This window comes from Ostrea edulis, chromosome 4 (genome assembly GCF_947568905.1).
Source record: "Ostrea edulis chromosome 4, xbOstEdul1.1, whole genome shotgun sequence".
NCBI classification, from domain to species: Eukaryota; Metazoa; Mollusca; class Bivalvia; order Ostreida; family Ostreidae; genus Ostrea; species Ostrea edulis.
In genome coordinates, this window is record NC_079167.1 from 13,471,829 (window position 1) to 13,489,308 (window position 17,480).

General features: G+C 34.5%; 2 protein-coding genes across 3 annotated transcripts in view; both read left to right on the top strand.

Annotated features, from left to right (window-relative positions):
- The window catches only part of LOC125670354 (solute carrier family 17 member 9-like), a 960,148-nt gene that overhangs the window by 257,149 nt on the left and 685,519 nt on the right, over positions 1–17,480 (top strand). The gene's annotated exons all lie outside the window — the stretch shown is intronic.
- LOC125670312 (WASH complex subunit 5-like) lies at positions 655–14,867 on the top strand. The gene is made up of 28 exons (XM_048905406.2): positions 655–1,312; positions 1,606–1,712; positions 1,887–1,971; positions 2,301–2,401; positions 2,498–2,620; positions 2,966–3,191; positions 3,274–3,387; positions 3,507–3,684; positions 3,830–3,954; positions 4,098–4,227; positions 4,364–4,476; positions 4,690–4,856; positions 5,027–5,102; positions 6,777–6,896; positions 7,090–7,221; positions 7,965–8,045; positions 8,138–8,239; positions 8,397–8,576; positions 9,710–9,834; positions 10,848–10,938; positions 11,060–11,240; positions 11,326–11,405; positions 11,608–11,711; positions 11,936–12,065; positions 12,259–12,355; positions 13,231–13,387; positions 13,559–13,646; positions 14,681–14,867. Exons 1-28 carry the CDS (start codon positions 1,088–1,090, stop codon positions 14,741–14,743), a joined length of 3,501 nt encoding a protein of 1,166 aa, XP_048761363.1. The 5' UTR covers positions 655–1,087; the 3' UTR covers positions 14,744–14,867.

The following is a 17,480-nucleotide window of genomic DNA, read 5'->3' on the forward strand; positions in this document are numbered from 1 at the left end:
AACACGTCCGGTCGGGCATCTATACCAAGAAAATTCGCCCGTGGCAAAATTTATACGTCTCGCCGGGCGCACGATTATTTCAAACACTGCCGGGTACAAGGTACAGGTTAATGTGCCATGACCTTGAACCTTATCATTTTTCTAAAGTCAAGGTAACTAGTTTTAAAAAGTTAGAAATAATTTAAATTTTGTAACAGATACATAATAGAAGGAAAATTTATACTTATGGTGAAAAGGTTGCTTATGAAGAGGTAGTTAGTAATGACCCTGAACAAAGGTCATTTACCAATATCAAGATCACATGTTAAAAAAGTTAAAACATTACTTTGGGTCCAAACTCAATTAAGGCTCATACTTGGTTTATCAAAGGTTACCTATGACCAGACAGTTTGTCATGACTTAGAAACAAGTAATTTGTCTAAATCATATTTGTCTAAGCCACTTGTGTTTTGTAGTAAGGAAACACTTTCAGTCATGGTAAAGCATAAAATAAGTCAAAGTGCTTAACATTGGAAGGAGATAAAAGAATAACCGTAAATCAGTGTACATATTTATTATCGATAAAATGGAAATGGAAACCTGGTGAAATAAAAATTTTAAAAAATCGAATAAGGCACTGTTCGAATTACTGCGAGTCATACTATGTTTCTGAACAAGTTGACTGACTTTCACTTTATTTCCTTCATTTGGAACAGAATTTAACTGCTCAGTTAGCTCTGCTATTTTATTTTCATGATAAGGTTTTAATAACTCATACGAAAAGTATGCATTCATAATCGGGCTGCTATCATTTATCTTTGCGTTAACAGGCAAGTGCATTAACCGGAAGTTTGACATTTCGTCGTGAGAGGGCGCAGACCGCCGTAATCATAGCATGATCATCACATGAGCAAATTATTTCAGAAATTGTAGTTATTTAATCAATGCGCCTTGGTTAAATGGAAGTGAGAAATGCACATAATGTTAGATACTTTATGGAGTGAAACGTTAGTTTACTTGAATTCTTTCTCCATAGGATGGTAGTAGTTGGGTGCCCTACAACATACGCCCCCTTGTGAAAGTGAAAGTAGAATTTCGAACAGAAGCAATGGCAGATTTTCTGGCTGAAAACAATCCTTGCGGCCAAAATATTTTGCGATTAGTTTCAAGAGGAAATGCGATCATTGCAGAGCTGCGCCGTTTAGCGGATTTTATACCCCCAGTTTTTAAACTTGAAACACAACAAGACAAATTAAGATACGGGGATATAATTTTTGATTTCGCTTATTTTAAAAGCCAAGAGTTTTATGACAACAGGATTGATAGCAAACCCGTAAGTTTTTATTCATGTGTATTTAATACTTTTTGGACATCAAGTTCTCCTAAATGGAGCAACGAGGATTAATTTGAATAACATATACTTTTTGTTTACTGTATATGTATCTCTGTAATATATGAGTTCAATAACAAACAGTGAAACACAAAGGATTGAAACTTTGTATGAGTGTCCTCAGAGTGTGATATAGATCTGTCCCAGAGATGCATTTCATTTATTGGCAAACATAACAAAGAAAGAAAATTTTGCAGAATTTAGCATGTTTAATACTACAAACATTTATTTTGCAGGAACTCCAAGATCTGGATGAAGAATTTCGTGAAAACCATATAGATATATTGACCAGATTTTATCAAGCATTTGCCAGTGTTCATAAATATGTGGTGGATTTAAACAGGTAACAAAGAACCATACAAACAGAGGATATGACACAATATCAATACATGGTTTTATTTATGTATTTTAAGAGATAATGATGGGCCGATTCGTCTTTCTGTAATTGTATGCTAGTACTTTTTGACATTTTTATTCTTCAGCATGTCAGATTTTAAGCATAATGTTTCAATTTAAGATTCTTAGAGGATTTAGATGAAGGAGTTTACATACAGCAGACTTTAGAGAGTGTCCTTCTCAATGATGATGGAAAGCAGCTTATGGTGAGAAATAATTAAATGCATAAATTTTTAGTGCTGTTCAATTAGTTATTGGATAAATCATTACAATTCATGGAGGCTCAATTTCCCTGGTTTTATGGAAACCCTACCCAATGAATACCATGATGATTCAATGTACGGACAAATCTAGATTTAAATTTTTAAAAAAAATATGGATTCCAACAAAGCTGTAAAATCTTAGCAATCCTTGAAAATTGTCCCTTCCCCTAATTTCAAATGATTCCCCAATACCTAGATTTGTCTATTGATATACAACTGTACATGTACTTCAAAGAGAGTTTACATTGCTGCATGTGGTATATATAAAACAGTGTGAGTCCCTCTTCCTCTATGGTGTGATGTTGATCATCATTGATAACAAGATAGAAGGCACAGTCAGGGAGCGGATCCTAGTTTCCTATTACAGATATAGGTAAGGTTTTAGACATCAAGAATGCGTTTAATTTCTTGTACACAAGCAGTTGATTGTTGTACATTAAAAATGGATAATTCTTTTATTTACGACCAGTGCACAGAAGGCAGCTGCTGGAGACTCAAACATTGATGATGTCTGTAAACTGTTGTGTGGTACTGGATTCCAGAATACTGCTACTGCACGGAGGCCTCCAAATTACCCAGAATCCTATTTCAAGTACCAACCGATTCATTGATAGATTTATTGTGTTTCAAGTCCTAGTAATAATTTGTTTCTCCAAACAGTTTTGATTTTCATAAAAATCAAGATTATGTAAAAGTTTTTTTTTTATATTTCATTTAATTTGATGTTATTTGCATTGTATATAGAATCAATGCAAAGTAAAACAAATTTAAAAAGGTTTTTTTTCTTCTTCAAGTTAACAAACCTCTGAAAACAACTTCATCAATGACCAGAATTTCTGCAGAGACCTATATTCTTACTGTATTGTTTATGGTATCTCATTGATTCTGAATTTCAGCATCAAATTGTATATTTGCTTTCTCTCTTGTGGATTTTTAGCCGAGTTCCCATAAACCCAGAGTTTGTGAATATGGTGATTGGTCGTTTACGGTCAGATGACATCTACAATCAAATCTCAGCCTACCCTCTCCCCGAGCACCGGTCCACAGCATTAGGCACACAGGCCAGCATGCTGTATATCATTTTATACTTTGACCCAGATATTCTTCACAACCAGCAGGCAAAAATGAGAGAGATTGTAGATAAACATTTTCCAGATAATTGGGTAAGTGTAACACAAAACACACTTTTTATTCTCGTCTGTGTACTAAGTCTGTTGTATCATTCAACTTCATCCCTGGTGTTAGGTGATTGGTGTATACATGGGTATGACTGTCAATCTACTGGATGCGTGGGCCCCATACAGAGCTGCCTGTACTGCGCTGAACAACACTCTAGAGGTCTCCAATGTCAGGGAGCAGGTGGGCAATATATTCCTTCATCCACTGATTTAACTTCTAGTAGCAGAATGAAAGTCATTGCTATAAAACTGGATAATTTTAATGACTAATGAACAATTTGGACATTTTTGTTTGTTCAGTCTGTGAAGTATGCCACAAAGATGCAAAAGTTGATGACTCCCTTGGACAAATACCTTAAGGAAGGAGTACTGACTGAGGAATTTGTTTTGGATAACATTCCTAAAATGATGAATGTCCTCCGGGACAGTAATGTAGCTCTGCGGTGGCTGATGTTACACAGCTCAGGACTCTCCCCCAGTGAGTTATCTGCTCTTTTGGATTTGAATAGGTTTTTAAAAAGAACAATGAATCATCTGTCCAAATTCTTAATGAACTGTCAAACTGTAGGAGAATGTTAAATAGATACAGTCATATTGGTACAATCAGTGTTTGTAAATAACAGGTGCTGAACAGAACAAGAGATGTAAAACCCTGAGAGAACAAGTCCTGACAGACTCCAAGTACAACCCTCTGGCTGTCTTCCAGCTTCTTCTGAACACAGGACAATTTGAATTCAAACTGAAAGAGGTGTGTACTCTGTGCCTTATCATGAAACCATCATCTACGGCTTCATTCTCACTCCATCCACTGTTTTTCTACATCTAATTTAATGAATTGATTATTTTTTCTGGTGCACATATTTTTGATTATAAACATTACTTGACTTATAGATGTTCAAGCAAATGTTGATGGACAAGCAGCAGAAGTGGGAGGACCACAAGATAGAAGGAAGTGAACGAATGGCGGAGCTTGGAGAAGTGTTTTCAGGGACCAAACCACTCACCAGAGTGGAGAGAAATGGTAAGGTTGCTCATCTACAATTGTAATACTTTACAGAATCAACTGCTGTGACCTATCCCCTGTTTCTCCTCCAAAACACAAGAGGTACTTCTGCAAGATTTATAGTACTCATGAATTTGAACTTTGTTATTTTTAGACAATCTACAAGCATGGTTTACAGAAATGGCCAAACAGATTTCCTCTCTCAATTATGATGATTCTACAACTGCTGGACGAAAAATTGTGCAGCTTATTCAGGCTCTGGAAGAAGTTAGTTTTTGTGCTTTTTGTTCATTATGCTATTAAATTCATTCCAGTTGAATTTGTAGAAAAAATATTGTTAGTTTGAAAAAAAACACCAAAATTACTCTGATGTTTCTTTATGTCTTATAAAGTTACTTGTAGAAGGCAATATATAATGATTTCATTAAACTTGGTCATAAATGTAGTTGGTTACATTCTTTTTGTTTTCCGTGTCCTCAGGTCCAAGAGTTTCACCAGCTGGAAAATAATCTACAAGTGAAGCAGTTTCTGGCTGATACCCGGAAGTACCTCCATCAGATGATACGTACGATCAACATTAAGGAGGAGGTGCTCATTACGGTGCAGATAGTGGGTGATTTGTCGTACGCCTGGGACATCATGGACAGGTCTGTAGCAGATGTCTATAGAAGACTTGGGTTATGATAACCTAGCAGTGCTCATAATATCATATTATGTAATTTTTACAGGTCTGTAGCAGATGCCTATAGAGGATCTGGGTTATGATAACCTACTAGTGCTTATAATATCATATCATGGTGTCATTTTTATTTTGTAGCTACACTATGTACATGCAACAAGGCATCAAAAAGGACCCCTCCCTCGTCATAAAACTACGAGCCACATTTCTTAAGGTATGAGGGTGCAGGGCCTATGATACATGTGTATTATAGTAAGGGGATGGGAACTGACATGAAATTATGGTATATTGTGCATAATGATATACTTACACACTGTACATTGTGTATATTGAGTAATGATATACTTACATACTGTACATTGTGTATATTGAGTAATGATATACTTACATACTGTACATTGTGTATATTGAGTAATGATATACTTACACACTGTATATTGTGTATATTGAGTAATGATACACTTACATGTACATACTGTACATTGTGTATATTGAGTAATGATACACTTACACACTGTATATTGTGTATATTGAGTAATGATACACTTACATACTGTACATTGTGTATATTGAGTAATGATATACTTACACACTGTATATTGTATATATTGAGTAATGATACACTTACATACTGTATATTGTGTATATTGAGTAATGATATACTTACACACTGTACATTGTGTATATTGAGTAATTTTGACATCAGGAATATTTGGCGAATTTTTCTCAAAAAATGTGGTTGAAATCCCATCACTCTATTTTTTATTTGCACACATTCAATTAACAAGTGTATCATCAATATGAATACAAATTTTGGTGTTTTTAATTTGGGGAAATTTTCCTCATTTCCTAAGTAAGTCGACATTCCCAGGTGACAACATTACCAGATATACACGACTTTGAATGATGTTGTGTTGTTTGTTGTTTTCAAACATTTGTTAAGACAAAAGTCAAATAATTTAAAGCATCTCATGTATTATAGCCAAATTTTTCATAATTTAGGAGTTATCTTTTCCAAATTTTACTGGGAGTTTTCTTTAGAAATCGTGTCTTATTTTCTGTTATTGTCAAAAACAAGTATTTCCCATAAGGGCTGTTCCAGCAAAACATACATGAGATGGGGAAGCTAGTTACTTGAAAATTAGGATGACCACTCATAGAAGTGATTTTAGTACACTCTTATCCACCCATAGAGGCAAATTATGAAGCTTTATAGGCACCTATAGAAGCAAATTGATTTATTTGAAAAGTAGAATTTAAAATATTGCCAAATCAGAATTTTTTCCCTTAATACAGCATAAAATACTTTTTCATCTTGATATGAACTTTATATCAGTATTCAATACATGCAATTCCCTTTCAAGCATAATTTACAGAACACCAAGATTGCCTCTGTCAATCGTGCGTTCTTCTGATTATTTTCTCACATGTTATATGGTTTGGTAAAATAACCACCCATAAAAGCAATTTTCGTACAAAAGCCACCCACCATAGAATCAATATCTCACCAGTGTGAATCACTCATAGAATTTTAAAAAAACTGCCTTCCCTGGGTACCCCATGTTTTAATGGAACAGCCCTGAGGGCAATTGTAAATTAAAAACCATAATATTTATGAAGATTATTGTTAGTTTTCAAAATTTTTTTGATGATGTATATCATGCTCAATAACAATACCCAGTGTCATACTAGAGTTTCTAGATCAGTGACCTAGATTTCCATTGAAAAGTTTCTCAGTTTACTTTTACATTGTATATGTGGAGTAAGCACTTGATTTATAGGTTGTTGTTTTGGGGGGGGGGGTGTTTTTTTTTTTGCAAGGTACATGTAACTACAGTGCTTGTGATAAAGGTAAATAAAATTTAAAATTCTTTTTCCTCTTTCTTAGATGGCCTCAGCCCTGGACTTACCCCTGCTGAGAGTTAACCAAGCCAATAGTCCCGATCTTCTCAGTGTGTCACAGTATTACTCAGGAGAACTGGTGGCTTACGTCAGAAAAGTTTTACAGGTAAATTCACCATGTTGTGTGTCAGAATGCCATACTGGACACTAGTATTAAAAAATGATAATAATTCTGGAAATAGATTTCAACTGATGTCATAGTTTTTATTTTGGATCTGAAAATAAAAAAAAGATATTAGGAAATGGAGCTGAATTTGAGGCTGCATTGATTTCTATTGCTCTACTTGATTTGATTTCAGATCATTCCTCAGACCATGTTTGGACTTCTAGCTAAAATCATCCACCTACAGACGACACAGATCAAGGAAGTTCCCACCAGGCTGGAGAAAGACAAAATGAAGGAGTTCGCGCAACTGGATGAAAGATACGAGGTGAGTGAAAGATACTTAGTGCATGCATACTTTAAATCTCTTTTATTTGCGAGAACTTTATTCTGGCATGAATTGTTGAGGTTGTCTTGACCTGAAAATAAAGACTTAAGAATGATTTTGTGTATGGTGATAAACAATGTTGAACATTTGTTTCACTGATAAATCCAACAAGACATTTTTGTTTAAATATTTAGTGATTTACATTGCATAGAAAACAAGCATCAGGAATATTGACCAATTCTCATGTCATTTAATTCACTTGGGGCAACCAATCATTTGATTTGAGCTATTCTGATTGATGATTGTCCATTTTGAAAAAATTGAGAAATATTGATAAAATGGTGGAATTATTTCATTGTTTACATGTATTACTTTAAACCACTGACCAGAGACTGCAATAACAGCATTTGGTAGTTACACAGCAGATTCAACTTTGTTTAAGACCATGATTCCACAGGGGGTGGGGTGGGGGTGGGGGTCGCAAAGTATAAAAGTGTAATTATGAGTCTTTGAAAAGATTTTCCAATTACTAAATAACGTTCATATGTAATGTGTATGAAGGCTTTGAATGAGACATAGGTGGGGCATATGCACAACGATGGAAGCATTCTATGTAAGTAAAGTGTATCATTTGAGTTATGAAATACATGTAAATTGTAAGTAGTGAGTTATGATTTGCTTGTAAGTTGTAAACAGTTAAGTTTTAATTTGATTTTAATGAATTGTTCTTTTGTCCTGTATAGGTAGCCAAACTCACACATGCCATTTCAGTTTTTACAGAAGGAATTTTGATGATGAAAACAACATTAGTAGGCATAATAAAGGTGAGTTTTTGAGTTCAAAGAAATTGATATTTGAAAAGATGTTCAATTATTTAAAATGCTAATGTAAATATTAATATAATTCAACTTTACAGATAGATCCTAAGCAGCTTTTAGAAGACGGAATACGTAAAGAACTGGTGCAGCAGGTAGCCCTGGCTCTGCATAGAGGACTGATGTTTAATCCGAAGGCTAAGGTAGGGTTTTTTTACGTCATGGTCGGAGAATCTTCTTAAGTTTGCCTAAATAATATTCTTTGCAAGAAAAGTGGTTCGTACAACATTGATCAAACGTGTATGTCTTCTCAAATGAATAATCACTTTTGATTTCATTTCGTCATTTTGTAATTAACAGGTGAGTGAGCTGATGCCACGTCTGCAAAGCCTCGGAGAAACCATGGATGGCTTTAGAAGGTCTTTTGAGTACATTCAGGACTATGTCAATATTTACGGGTTGAAGATCTGGCAGGAGGAGGTGTCGAGGATCATTAATTACAATGTAGAACAGGAGTGTAACAGCTTTCTCAGGACAAAGGTAGGGACAGATCCCAAGAATTTCCAAATATAGTTTTGTGAAGGATGAACTTCTCCAATTTCTTTCTTGATTTTTGTATTTCTTTATGTCCTCAAGATCAAGGGCACATTGATTTTTGTCAGTCTCTACAGTATGTCAGTCCTCAACTTTTAACTTCATGCTTGATGAATTGAGAGGTCAAGGTCAAAGTTAATTGATTGTTAAAGGTCATTGTCATACATCAAGGACAAATTTACCTCATTGATTGTGGCCACACTCTGGACACTGTATTTCACCAACACATCTGCTTAGATGTGATATATACATGTACCAGCAATACACCAAATGCACCTCAAGCTATTCCATCCTGTTCAGAGGTCCACGACAATACTGACAAATTCATGGGACTTAAAACTTTGTTCATGAATTTTTTTGAGTTTGATGAGTATAAGTGCTACTCTTCATTTCCCTCTACCCACACCAGCTACTGCTAGCTAATCGGACTAACCAGGGTTCTTCTTGGGAGCTGACCAAAACACACCAGTGTAGATGATAGACAGTATGTACAGCACTAGTGTTTCAACCTAGTTAGATAGAAATAGGCGTTTGCACACCTCTTTCCTTGCCTGCATGGTTTTAAGCTCTAGGTATCGTGGTCTCGTCATAATTTAATTATCAAATTGATCCAAACACATTTTTATTGCTACAGAATGACAGTTTAAAGATAGTATGATAATAATCATGAATAGGAAAATACATTATCTGATTTATAGACATTATCTTATAGTAAATTATATATCTGAAGAGACAGTAGACCCTGTTTGTATGTTTTATATAAAACAAAATCTTGTGAAAAAACATTTGTATGCATCTATTGATTTGGTTAATTAAGCAATATTTTGAAAACTTCATTGGATAGAAAGGATTTTAGTGAAATAGTCATTAATCATGCAATTTGTAAAATTTTGGTTATGAATATCATTTTGATTGACAAATAGTGTACCTTGTTTTCACTCAAAATACCTTAAAATATTTTCAATGTCTTTTTTTTATTTTATTTTTTTTTTTTGAGAGAAAGAGAGAGAGACAGAAAAAAACATTCAACACATCTCTGCATCTGTTGCACTCAAAATTTGGAGGGGTTTTTGTTGTAGATTTTGGATTGGCAGAGTATGTACCAGTCCACAGCTATCCCCATTCCAAGATTTTCCCCTGTTGATGAGAGTGTCAACTTCATTGGAAGACTGGCAAGAGAAATTATCAGGATCACTGATCCAAGGTACCAATCACACACACACACACACACACACACACACACAGAGAGAGAGAGAGAGAGAGAGAGAGAGAGAGAGAGAGAGAGAGAGAGAGAGAGTTGATGAACTTATAATTTCCTACTTTCATTATTTGATCTTAAGCATGATCATGGTTCAAACAAAAATGAATGTTCTGAACGATACTGGAGGTGATCATCATAGGAAATATTGGTGTAGTTTTTCTGTGTAACTTTTTATTACCTCACCTGAACCAAGAGCTCACCTGAACCAAGAGCTCACCTGAGCTTTTCTGATCAAAATTTGTCATAGGTGGTTTATCTTCACAAGATGTATGCCATTGTGATTGGCATTAATTTTTCACATAATTATCTTCTTTTCAGAAATTACCGGGCCATTTTCAGCCAAACTTGACAAATAGCATTCTTAGGTGAAGGGGATTCAAATTTGTTGAAATGAAGGACCCTATTAGTATTCTCTTTAAAGGGAGATAATGAGAATCATGAAAAATTAGAAGTTGTTTTAAAAATCTTCTGAAGAACCACAGGGCCAATTTCAGTCAGACTTAATGCAAAACATCCAAAGGGAAAGGTCTTTCAAGTTTTGTTTGTCCTTTCTTTTTCAAGGGGAAATAATTAGGGAACATTGAAAAATGAAGTGGGCTTATTTTAAAATCTTCTCTTGAACCACTGGACCTGGCATTACACAACAGTGTAGATATAAGTGTGTTTTCGGGCTTAGATTGAGGCCACGGACAGAGGCTGAAACTTTCATTGGAATACACAGGGAAACCAGTTTAAAATCTCTTCTGAAACAACAAATGTATCAATTTTTTCTCAAATCAGTAATGTATGAAAGCATTTTAATATTATTGCTCTATGATAAGCATATTCATATTGATCTACCAATTCTGATGTAGAGTAAATGTCATGATACCATTTGGGATCAACGGTAGCGATTTCAGAGTTAATTTGATTCAGGTGAGCATTGTGGTCCAATAGGCCTCTTGTTTTCTTTATAGAGTCACAGCATATATTGACCAAATGAAGGCCTGGTATGATGTCAAGACCAAATCTGAACAAGTTAATAGAACACTTTTTCAAAAGTTACAGGTAATGATCATTTAAATATTACACATGTGTCTCTCATATGTAGAAAATCAGGTACATAATTAGTTTTTTAAAATGATAATGTAAAAATCATATGAAGAAGGATGTAATTTTCTGTCTTCAGAAGTCAGTGGGAAGTTTCGGCTTGGCAGGACTGGACCGTTTGCTGTGTTTTATGATTGTAAAGGAACTCCAGACATTTCAAGGAATGTGTACCAGACTATTGAACAATGCCAAAGACAGACAATATCATGACCTTTTAGATTCCTTCTCAAAGAGTCTAGGGCATGTGAAGGCAGTCGTAGGTCAGGGAATGTTGAAGTTGAATATATTGACCATTGTAGAGACTTTGTGCAATTTGTATGTGTAAATTGATGCTTGTTTTTTCAGCCCACCCACAGAAATTGTATGCTAGCATGATGTCAAAAATGGTGAAAATATGGCCATCATTTCTTGATATTATCTTAAAGGTATTTCTTTTGAATGACTGTCACAAGTTATGAACTATTTTCAATTCAATTGTTCATCTTGTTCACACTCTTTATCAATATTCCATAAATCCTGCAGTTTTGCCAGTCAGGCTAGACTCTGTGTCATTCATTGGAAAGAATTCATATGATAAAAATTAAGTTCACACATTGCATTTTTTTTTTTTTTTTTTTTTTACATCAGGTTGGACAGATGCAGTTGCTTAGAAGACAGATCGGACATGAATTAAACACATCCTGCAAATTTGACTCAAAAATATTTTCTGGTGCCCTACAAGCCATGAATGAGTGAGAACCAAATATTCATATTTTTGATGTTATATTCATATCTTTGACATTTGTTTGGTCATAAATAGTCTCGATTACATGCAGTCACAATATTCTATATACAGAGTTTTAATAATGAGAACAGTTTGCAATAGCTTTATACATAACTAATAACAAAGAAGGAAAAATAATTAATGGCTGTGATATATTGATAATAAAGTCTGTTCTTATGATCACCATTTTAGTGCTCTGATAGCAGACATTGAGAGGCATTATCAAGATCCTACTTTACCCTACCCCAAAGAAGAAAACCCTCTGATGTTTGAATTATCCTCCTATTTGGAATCAGCTGGTTTTCATGACCCACTAAAAAAGGCAAGCCTTATCTCTTGTTTCCAGATGATTAATAAAGGGGGATTATCCCAATTCACGATTCTCATAAACTTCAGAATTACGTGTCATAAACAGACAGATATTGATGAATCATTTCTTTTAGGGAAAGCAATATCATTTTATAACAGTGCCAAATCTTTAAAAGTTCTTTAATTTTGTATTTTTTCTTCTTCAGATATATGTAACTACAAAACGGCTGCCATTTTTTTCTTTCTTCAACTTCTTGTTAGTGATATCCCATCTTCCCAAACTGGCATACAGCAAAACCATTAGTAAGTGATAATGGCTAGATCTAATTCAACTTTTACATGTATTCACAAACTTCTGATTGGAAATATGTTTGCGACAATTGATATTTGTGTGTGAACCAATATTTAGACCCTCTACATAAATATTTTAGGTGTCACAATACGACAATATAAATATTTTAGGTGTCACAATACGACAATATAAATATTTTAGGTGTCACAATACGACAATATATTTTTTGTATTGATAACAAGTCTTTATGATATGCATATTGTATTGTTTGTATGATATCATGATACAGTTGTAAGCTACATTTTGTCATTAATCTGGAATGATTCTGATTGTGGCATAAGTTTAAAAGTGTTTTAACCCTTATTATTTTAGCCATTTTCCTTTGTAACTTTGATATGTGTACAATTAATGAACATGTTAATACAGTAGGTCTTGTGGGTTTTTTTTTTATCGTGGAAGTAATACTGTTAAATGTACTACCACTACAAAATAAACAACAGAAAACTTAGAAATCTTTAAGATATCATGACAACTGTATTGTGATATAGGTCCTACCATGATGCATACCATATCATGAGGTAGCTCACAATAAACAGGCCTAATTAACATAATGACTGGTTTGCATTGACAAATAGTGGTGCTCACAGACGTTTATCCCATTTATTTATTTTAAAGGCTGGTTGACAGTACTCTTCTTCTTTCTATTTCTGGATAATTTAATGTCTCTTTAAAACCTCCACATGTAACATTTGTTTTCTTGTATGTATCAAATACCAAAACTTTCCAAATAAAATGGAGCTTTGAGGAAGACAGAATCCTATACAAAGATGTCTTTTAAAACTCAACCTGTAAAGAGACTAATGTGATAGTGAATTTTGTACACCAGGTGGCATGGTGAGTAAGAAGGCCACGGACCCCCTGGATGGGCCTCCCTTCGTGATTGGTTGTCTGACTCTACTGAAGCAGTATCATAAAGAGAACACGGACATATTCCTAGCTTTCTTAGGACAGTATGCCAGGTCTTTGGTGGACACGCTACCAGGGTGAGGGGAAAATCAAATTATGATGAAAACATCCAAAATAAAGCTGTACAAAGCCTCGGAATTAATATAGTCTAAACTTATAACGTAGAATCCATTCTTAATGGTGAAAGATGTCAGAGTTAATCAAACTTGTAATGATCCTCAAATTTTAGCAAGTTTAATGATTTGCAGGTCCAAGACACAGGAGGGGTCCCAAGAGGTCCTCAATGTCCTTGTATTCCTGGAAGACTTTATCTTTTACAGTGGACTATCAAGAAAGGTATGCAAGTTGTTTCAGAAAGTTGAAGTGTTTCATTGAGACCATCGTCGTCATTGAGACCATCGTGGAATACCCATGATAGAGGAAGGAACAAAATGTAATGAACCTTGGGTACCCCACTATGCACCAAGACCAGTCTCAAACTGTTTAAAATTGCATCCGTTTACAAATTTTGTTCAGTGAAAATGCGAAAGCTGATGTTTGAGACAGTTAGGTCAGCGTAATTGACCTCAGTTCTGCAGACGGAGGTTAGTTATGCTGATTGTAATTAATGCAACTCTTGGTATTTTGCTTAAAACTCATCTTTTTGTTGATCGTTTTACAAAATTTGTCGTGAAATATTTCTACGGGATGTTCGGTTTGTGCTTCATCCCTTTCATGAAGTTGTTATCAAATTCTTTTTCATCATTGCTCATTTTAAAACTGCCTCGCACATCATCGAAAAAGCCATTAAAAATGCGAACTGCATGATGACACACGCTATCATGCATACACTGTATTAAGTAGATAAATGAGGGGAGATAACAAGTTATAATACATACCCATACATACACACATACATTTTACGAATTAGATAGCTAGTAAACGAGGGGAGATAATACAAGTTATAATACATACAGTACTGTAAATTCCTAAATATACGGGAGAAATTTATTATTGCATAATTTCACGAGAAGCATCACTCGTGAATTAAAATTACTCGCTTTTATTTTGATATTGCTAAAATACATATAAAAACTCGTGATCAACAGAGGAATCGCGAATTTATGTTCTTGCGATTTGGCGTATACGAGTAATTTCGGGATATTAAGTAATCGCGTAAAATAATTTGAATCTGCAGTGTATACACTGTACCTGTGAGACTAGACACAGACATAAAGAAAAGGAATTGAATATAGTTGTCACCAGGAGTACCCAATATGCAGGATTTCTCATACTTTTATCGTTTATGGAGATATATGCTAAGCTTTTAACTGCTTGATCCACCATTTTATTAGATGTAATAATTATTTGTGGGTCTGTCTGTTTTACAGGTGATAGAGGGCCATGTTCCGAGTTACATGTTTGATGAGTTCAGGAGCCAGTTTGCACAATAAGGAGTGAAAACAAGAACATCTGGATGTGCAATAATAGACATTTATATTTTATGCATGTATTGTTACACAATGTTAAGAAACTATTTTTGACAGAAAAATATTAAATGATTTAAATCAGGCAAAATATGGTGGCTGATTTATGTGCAGCAAGTGTAAAGAAAACGAGGTATCATATACAGTCAAAATATTGTACACTATATCTAAATTTCCATTCTGTTGACCTTGACCATCAACGTATAACCTTGAAAACCAATCAGAACCTGCAGGACTACATTTCTGTTGGTTTGATACAGTTCTGTTGGTTTGATGCAGTTCTGTTTGAAAACCAAATGAAATCAGGTTGTCATTCAAGGTACCAATCCTGAAAAATTTATAAATATAGCATAAGAAATGTTACAAGCTTAAATTTTGACTACATGTCATTTTAAAACCTTTTACATTTAACCTTGAAAACCAATAAAAAGCTCTGCAAACCTTTATAAAAGGTTACATTTTTGAAAGTTGGACAAAGGCATAGTTTAATTTATTGTGTACAAGATATGTAGGATTCCCAGTGAGTGTGAACGGATACACCTTTACTTTTGCATTATTCAATTGAGAATTCGATGGAAAAGCATTACAGGTACCCAAAAATAGAAATCCTTCACCAACGTCATTTTATTGTATAAATGACCGATTTACATTGTTGTTTGATCAGCTAATAGAAAATCCCACGTAAACACAGCAAAATCCTACTTCATTTGATGCGTCCAAAATCTGTGGGTATCATATGACCTTAACCTTTGAAATAAAAAGTAACCCTGAATTTTATGCAAGGTCACAAAAGCTTACTAGGATCATTTCAAACGAAAGATTTTTAAAGGTTTAATAGCGCGGAAGAAAAGTAAAATAACGCGAAAGAAATGTGTAATAACGCGAAAGAAAGGTGTTACAATATGAAAGAAGATATAGTAACGCGGATTTAGAAGGCGTGATAACGCGAAAGAAAGCAGACGTAATAACGCGAAGTTAAAGGGAGTAATATAACCACAGGGGCTAAGCCCATTTTGGGCCCGAACTCTGTGATACCATAAATCTATATGGTATCACGGAGAACGGGCTTAGCCCCTGTTATTATTTCGTGGATTTAATGATTGGGATGTGCTCCTTATATTGGTAGATGGTGTAGATTTTTTTTTCTACTTTCTAATATGTGATAAGAAATAAAAATCTTCACGAAATACGTAATAAGGATATTTTACTCGATTTTTTAAAAAGTAAAAATCTTCATAATATAAGAGAAAATGAATAGAGTATCCTATCTTCTCTTAAGGACACACACACACTTTTCAGTGCCTAATCCAAAACGCTTTCTTTTTTCCTAATACAGCGTCCAATGTTGATATGTGACCGACGATTTTCCCAAAGGACAGAGAAAGAAGTTACAATCATGAATATCTACATGTAGTAGACCTTTGTACAATTAAATATCTATTATAAAAATAGATTTGATACAAGAGGGTCAGGGCAGAGCCAAGGAAGGGGAAAAATGCGTATTTTGAAAATTATCCCAACGTAATACATTAAAGTCCTTGGAAGTGCAAGTGACCGACATTGCACATTGCAAATACAAAGTGTACCTTGTGTTGATATTCTTATATATAGACGTCACAACTCTATTTACAGAAACGCCTGTGACTTTAGTTTTCTCGGAGTGAAATTTTTTAATGTTGCCGTCAATTACATGCACTATTTATATAATGAATACACATCTAGTAAAATGAGGTAACGAGAAAGTTACAATTCACTATATGACACAGTATTCAACATACACTGTTTATATACTTGTATACACATTACAAGTGAAGTATTAAGCCTTTGGTTTGCGCTATTACGCATTTTGCGTTATACACTGTACGTGCCTTTTGCGTTTTTACGCCTTTTGCATTATACACGCCTTTTAAATCCCTGTTGTGCCGTTGTTTTGCTCGATTACACCTTTGTTTTGCGTTATTACGCCTTTGTTTTGTGTTATTTCGCCTTGTTTTGTGTTATTACGCCTTTGTTTTGCGTTATTACGCCTTTGTTTTGCTCTATTACACTTTTTTGCGTTATTACACCTTTGTTTTGTGTTATTACGCCTTTGTTTTGTGTTATTTCGCCTTTGTTTTGTGTTATTTCGCCTTTGTTTTGTGTTATTACACCTTTGTTTTGCGTTATTACACCTTTGTTTTGCGTTATTACACCTTTGTTTCGCGTTATTAAACCTTTGTTTCGCGTTATTACACCTTTGTTTCGCGTTATTACACCTTTGTTTTGCGTTATTTCGCCTTTGTTTTGCGTTATTTCGCCTTTGTTTTGCGTTATTTCGCTTTTCATTCACGTAATTATGTCCTTTTTTTGTGTTAAAACGCCTTTGATTTGCATTACTTTAGAAATATTTTTGTCTGGAAATACGTTTAAAAATTAATGCTTAAGTCTTGTGAATTATCACGTGCACGTTTGGATTGAGGAACGAGCAAGACAATATAAACCTACAGCGACTCTTTAACGAGGGAATGATCTCGCAGATGAAAATTATTTATTTTTTATCGGATATCCGAATTATGGTATTTCAAGAACAAGAGTTATACTATTATATAGCCTATAAGTGCTACGTTAAGAAAACATTTTATCTGGCGATGTCCACTCCACTTATTGTCCGGCGTTTGCCTCGCATATACATGTAATGTAACCACTTACAGATGGCGCCTAAAAA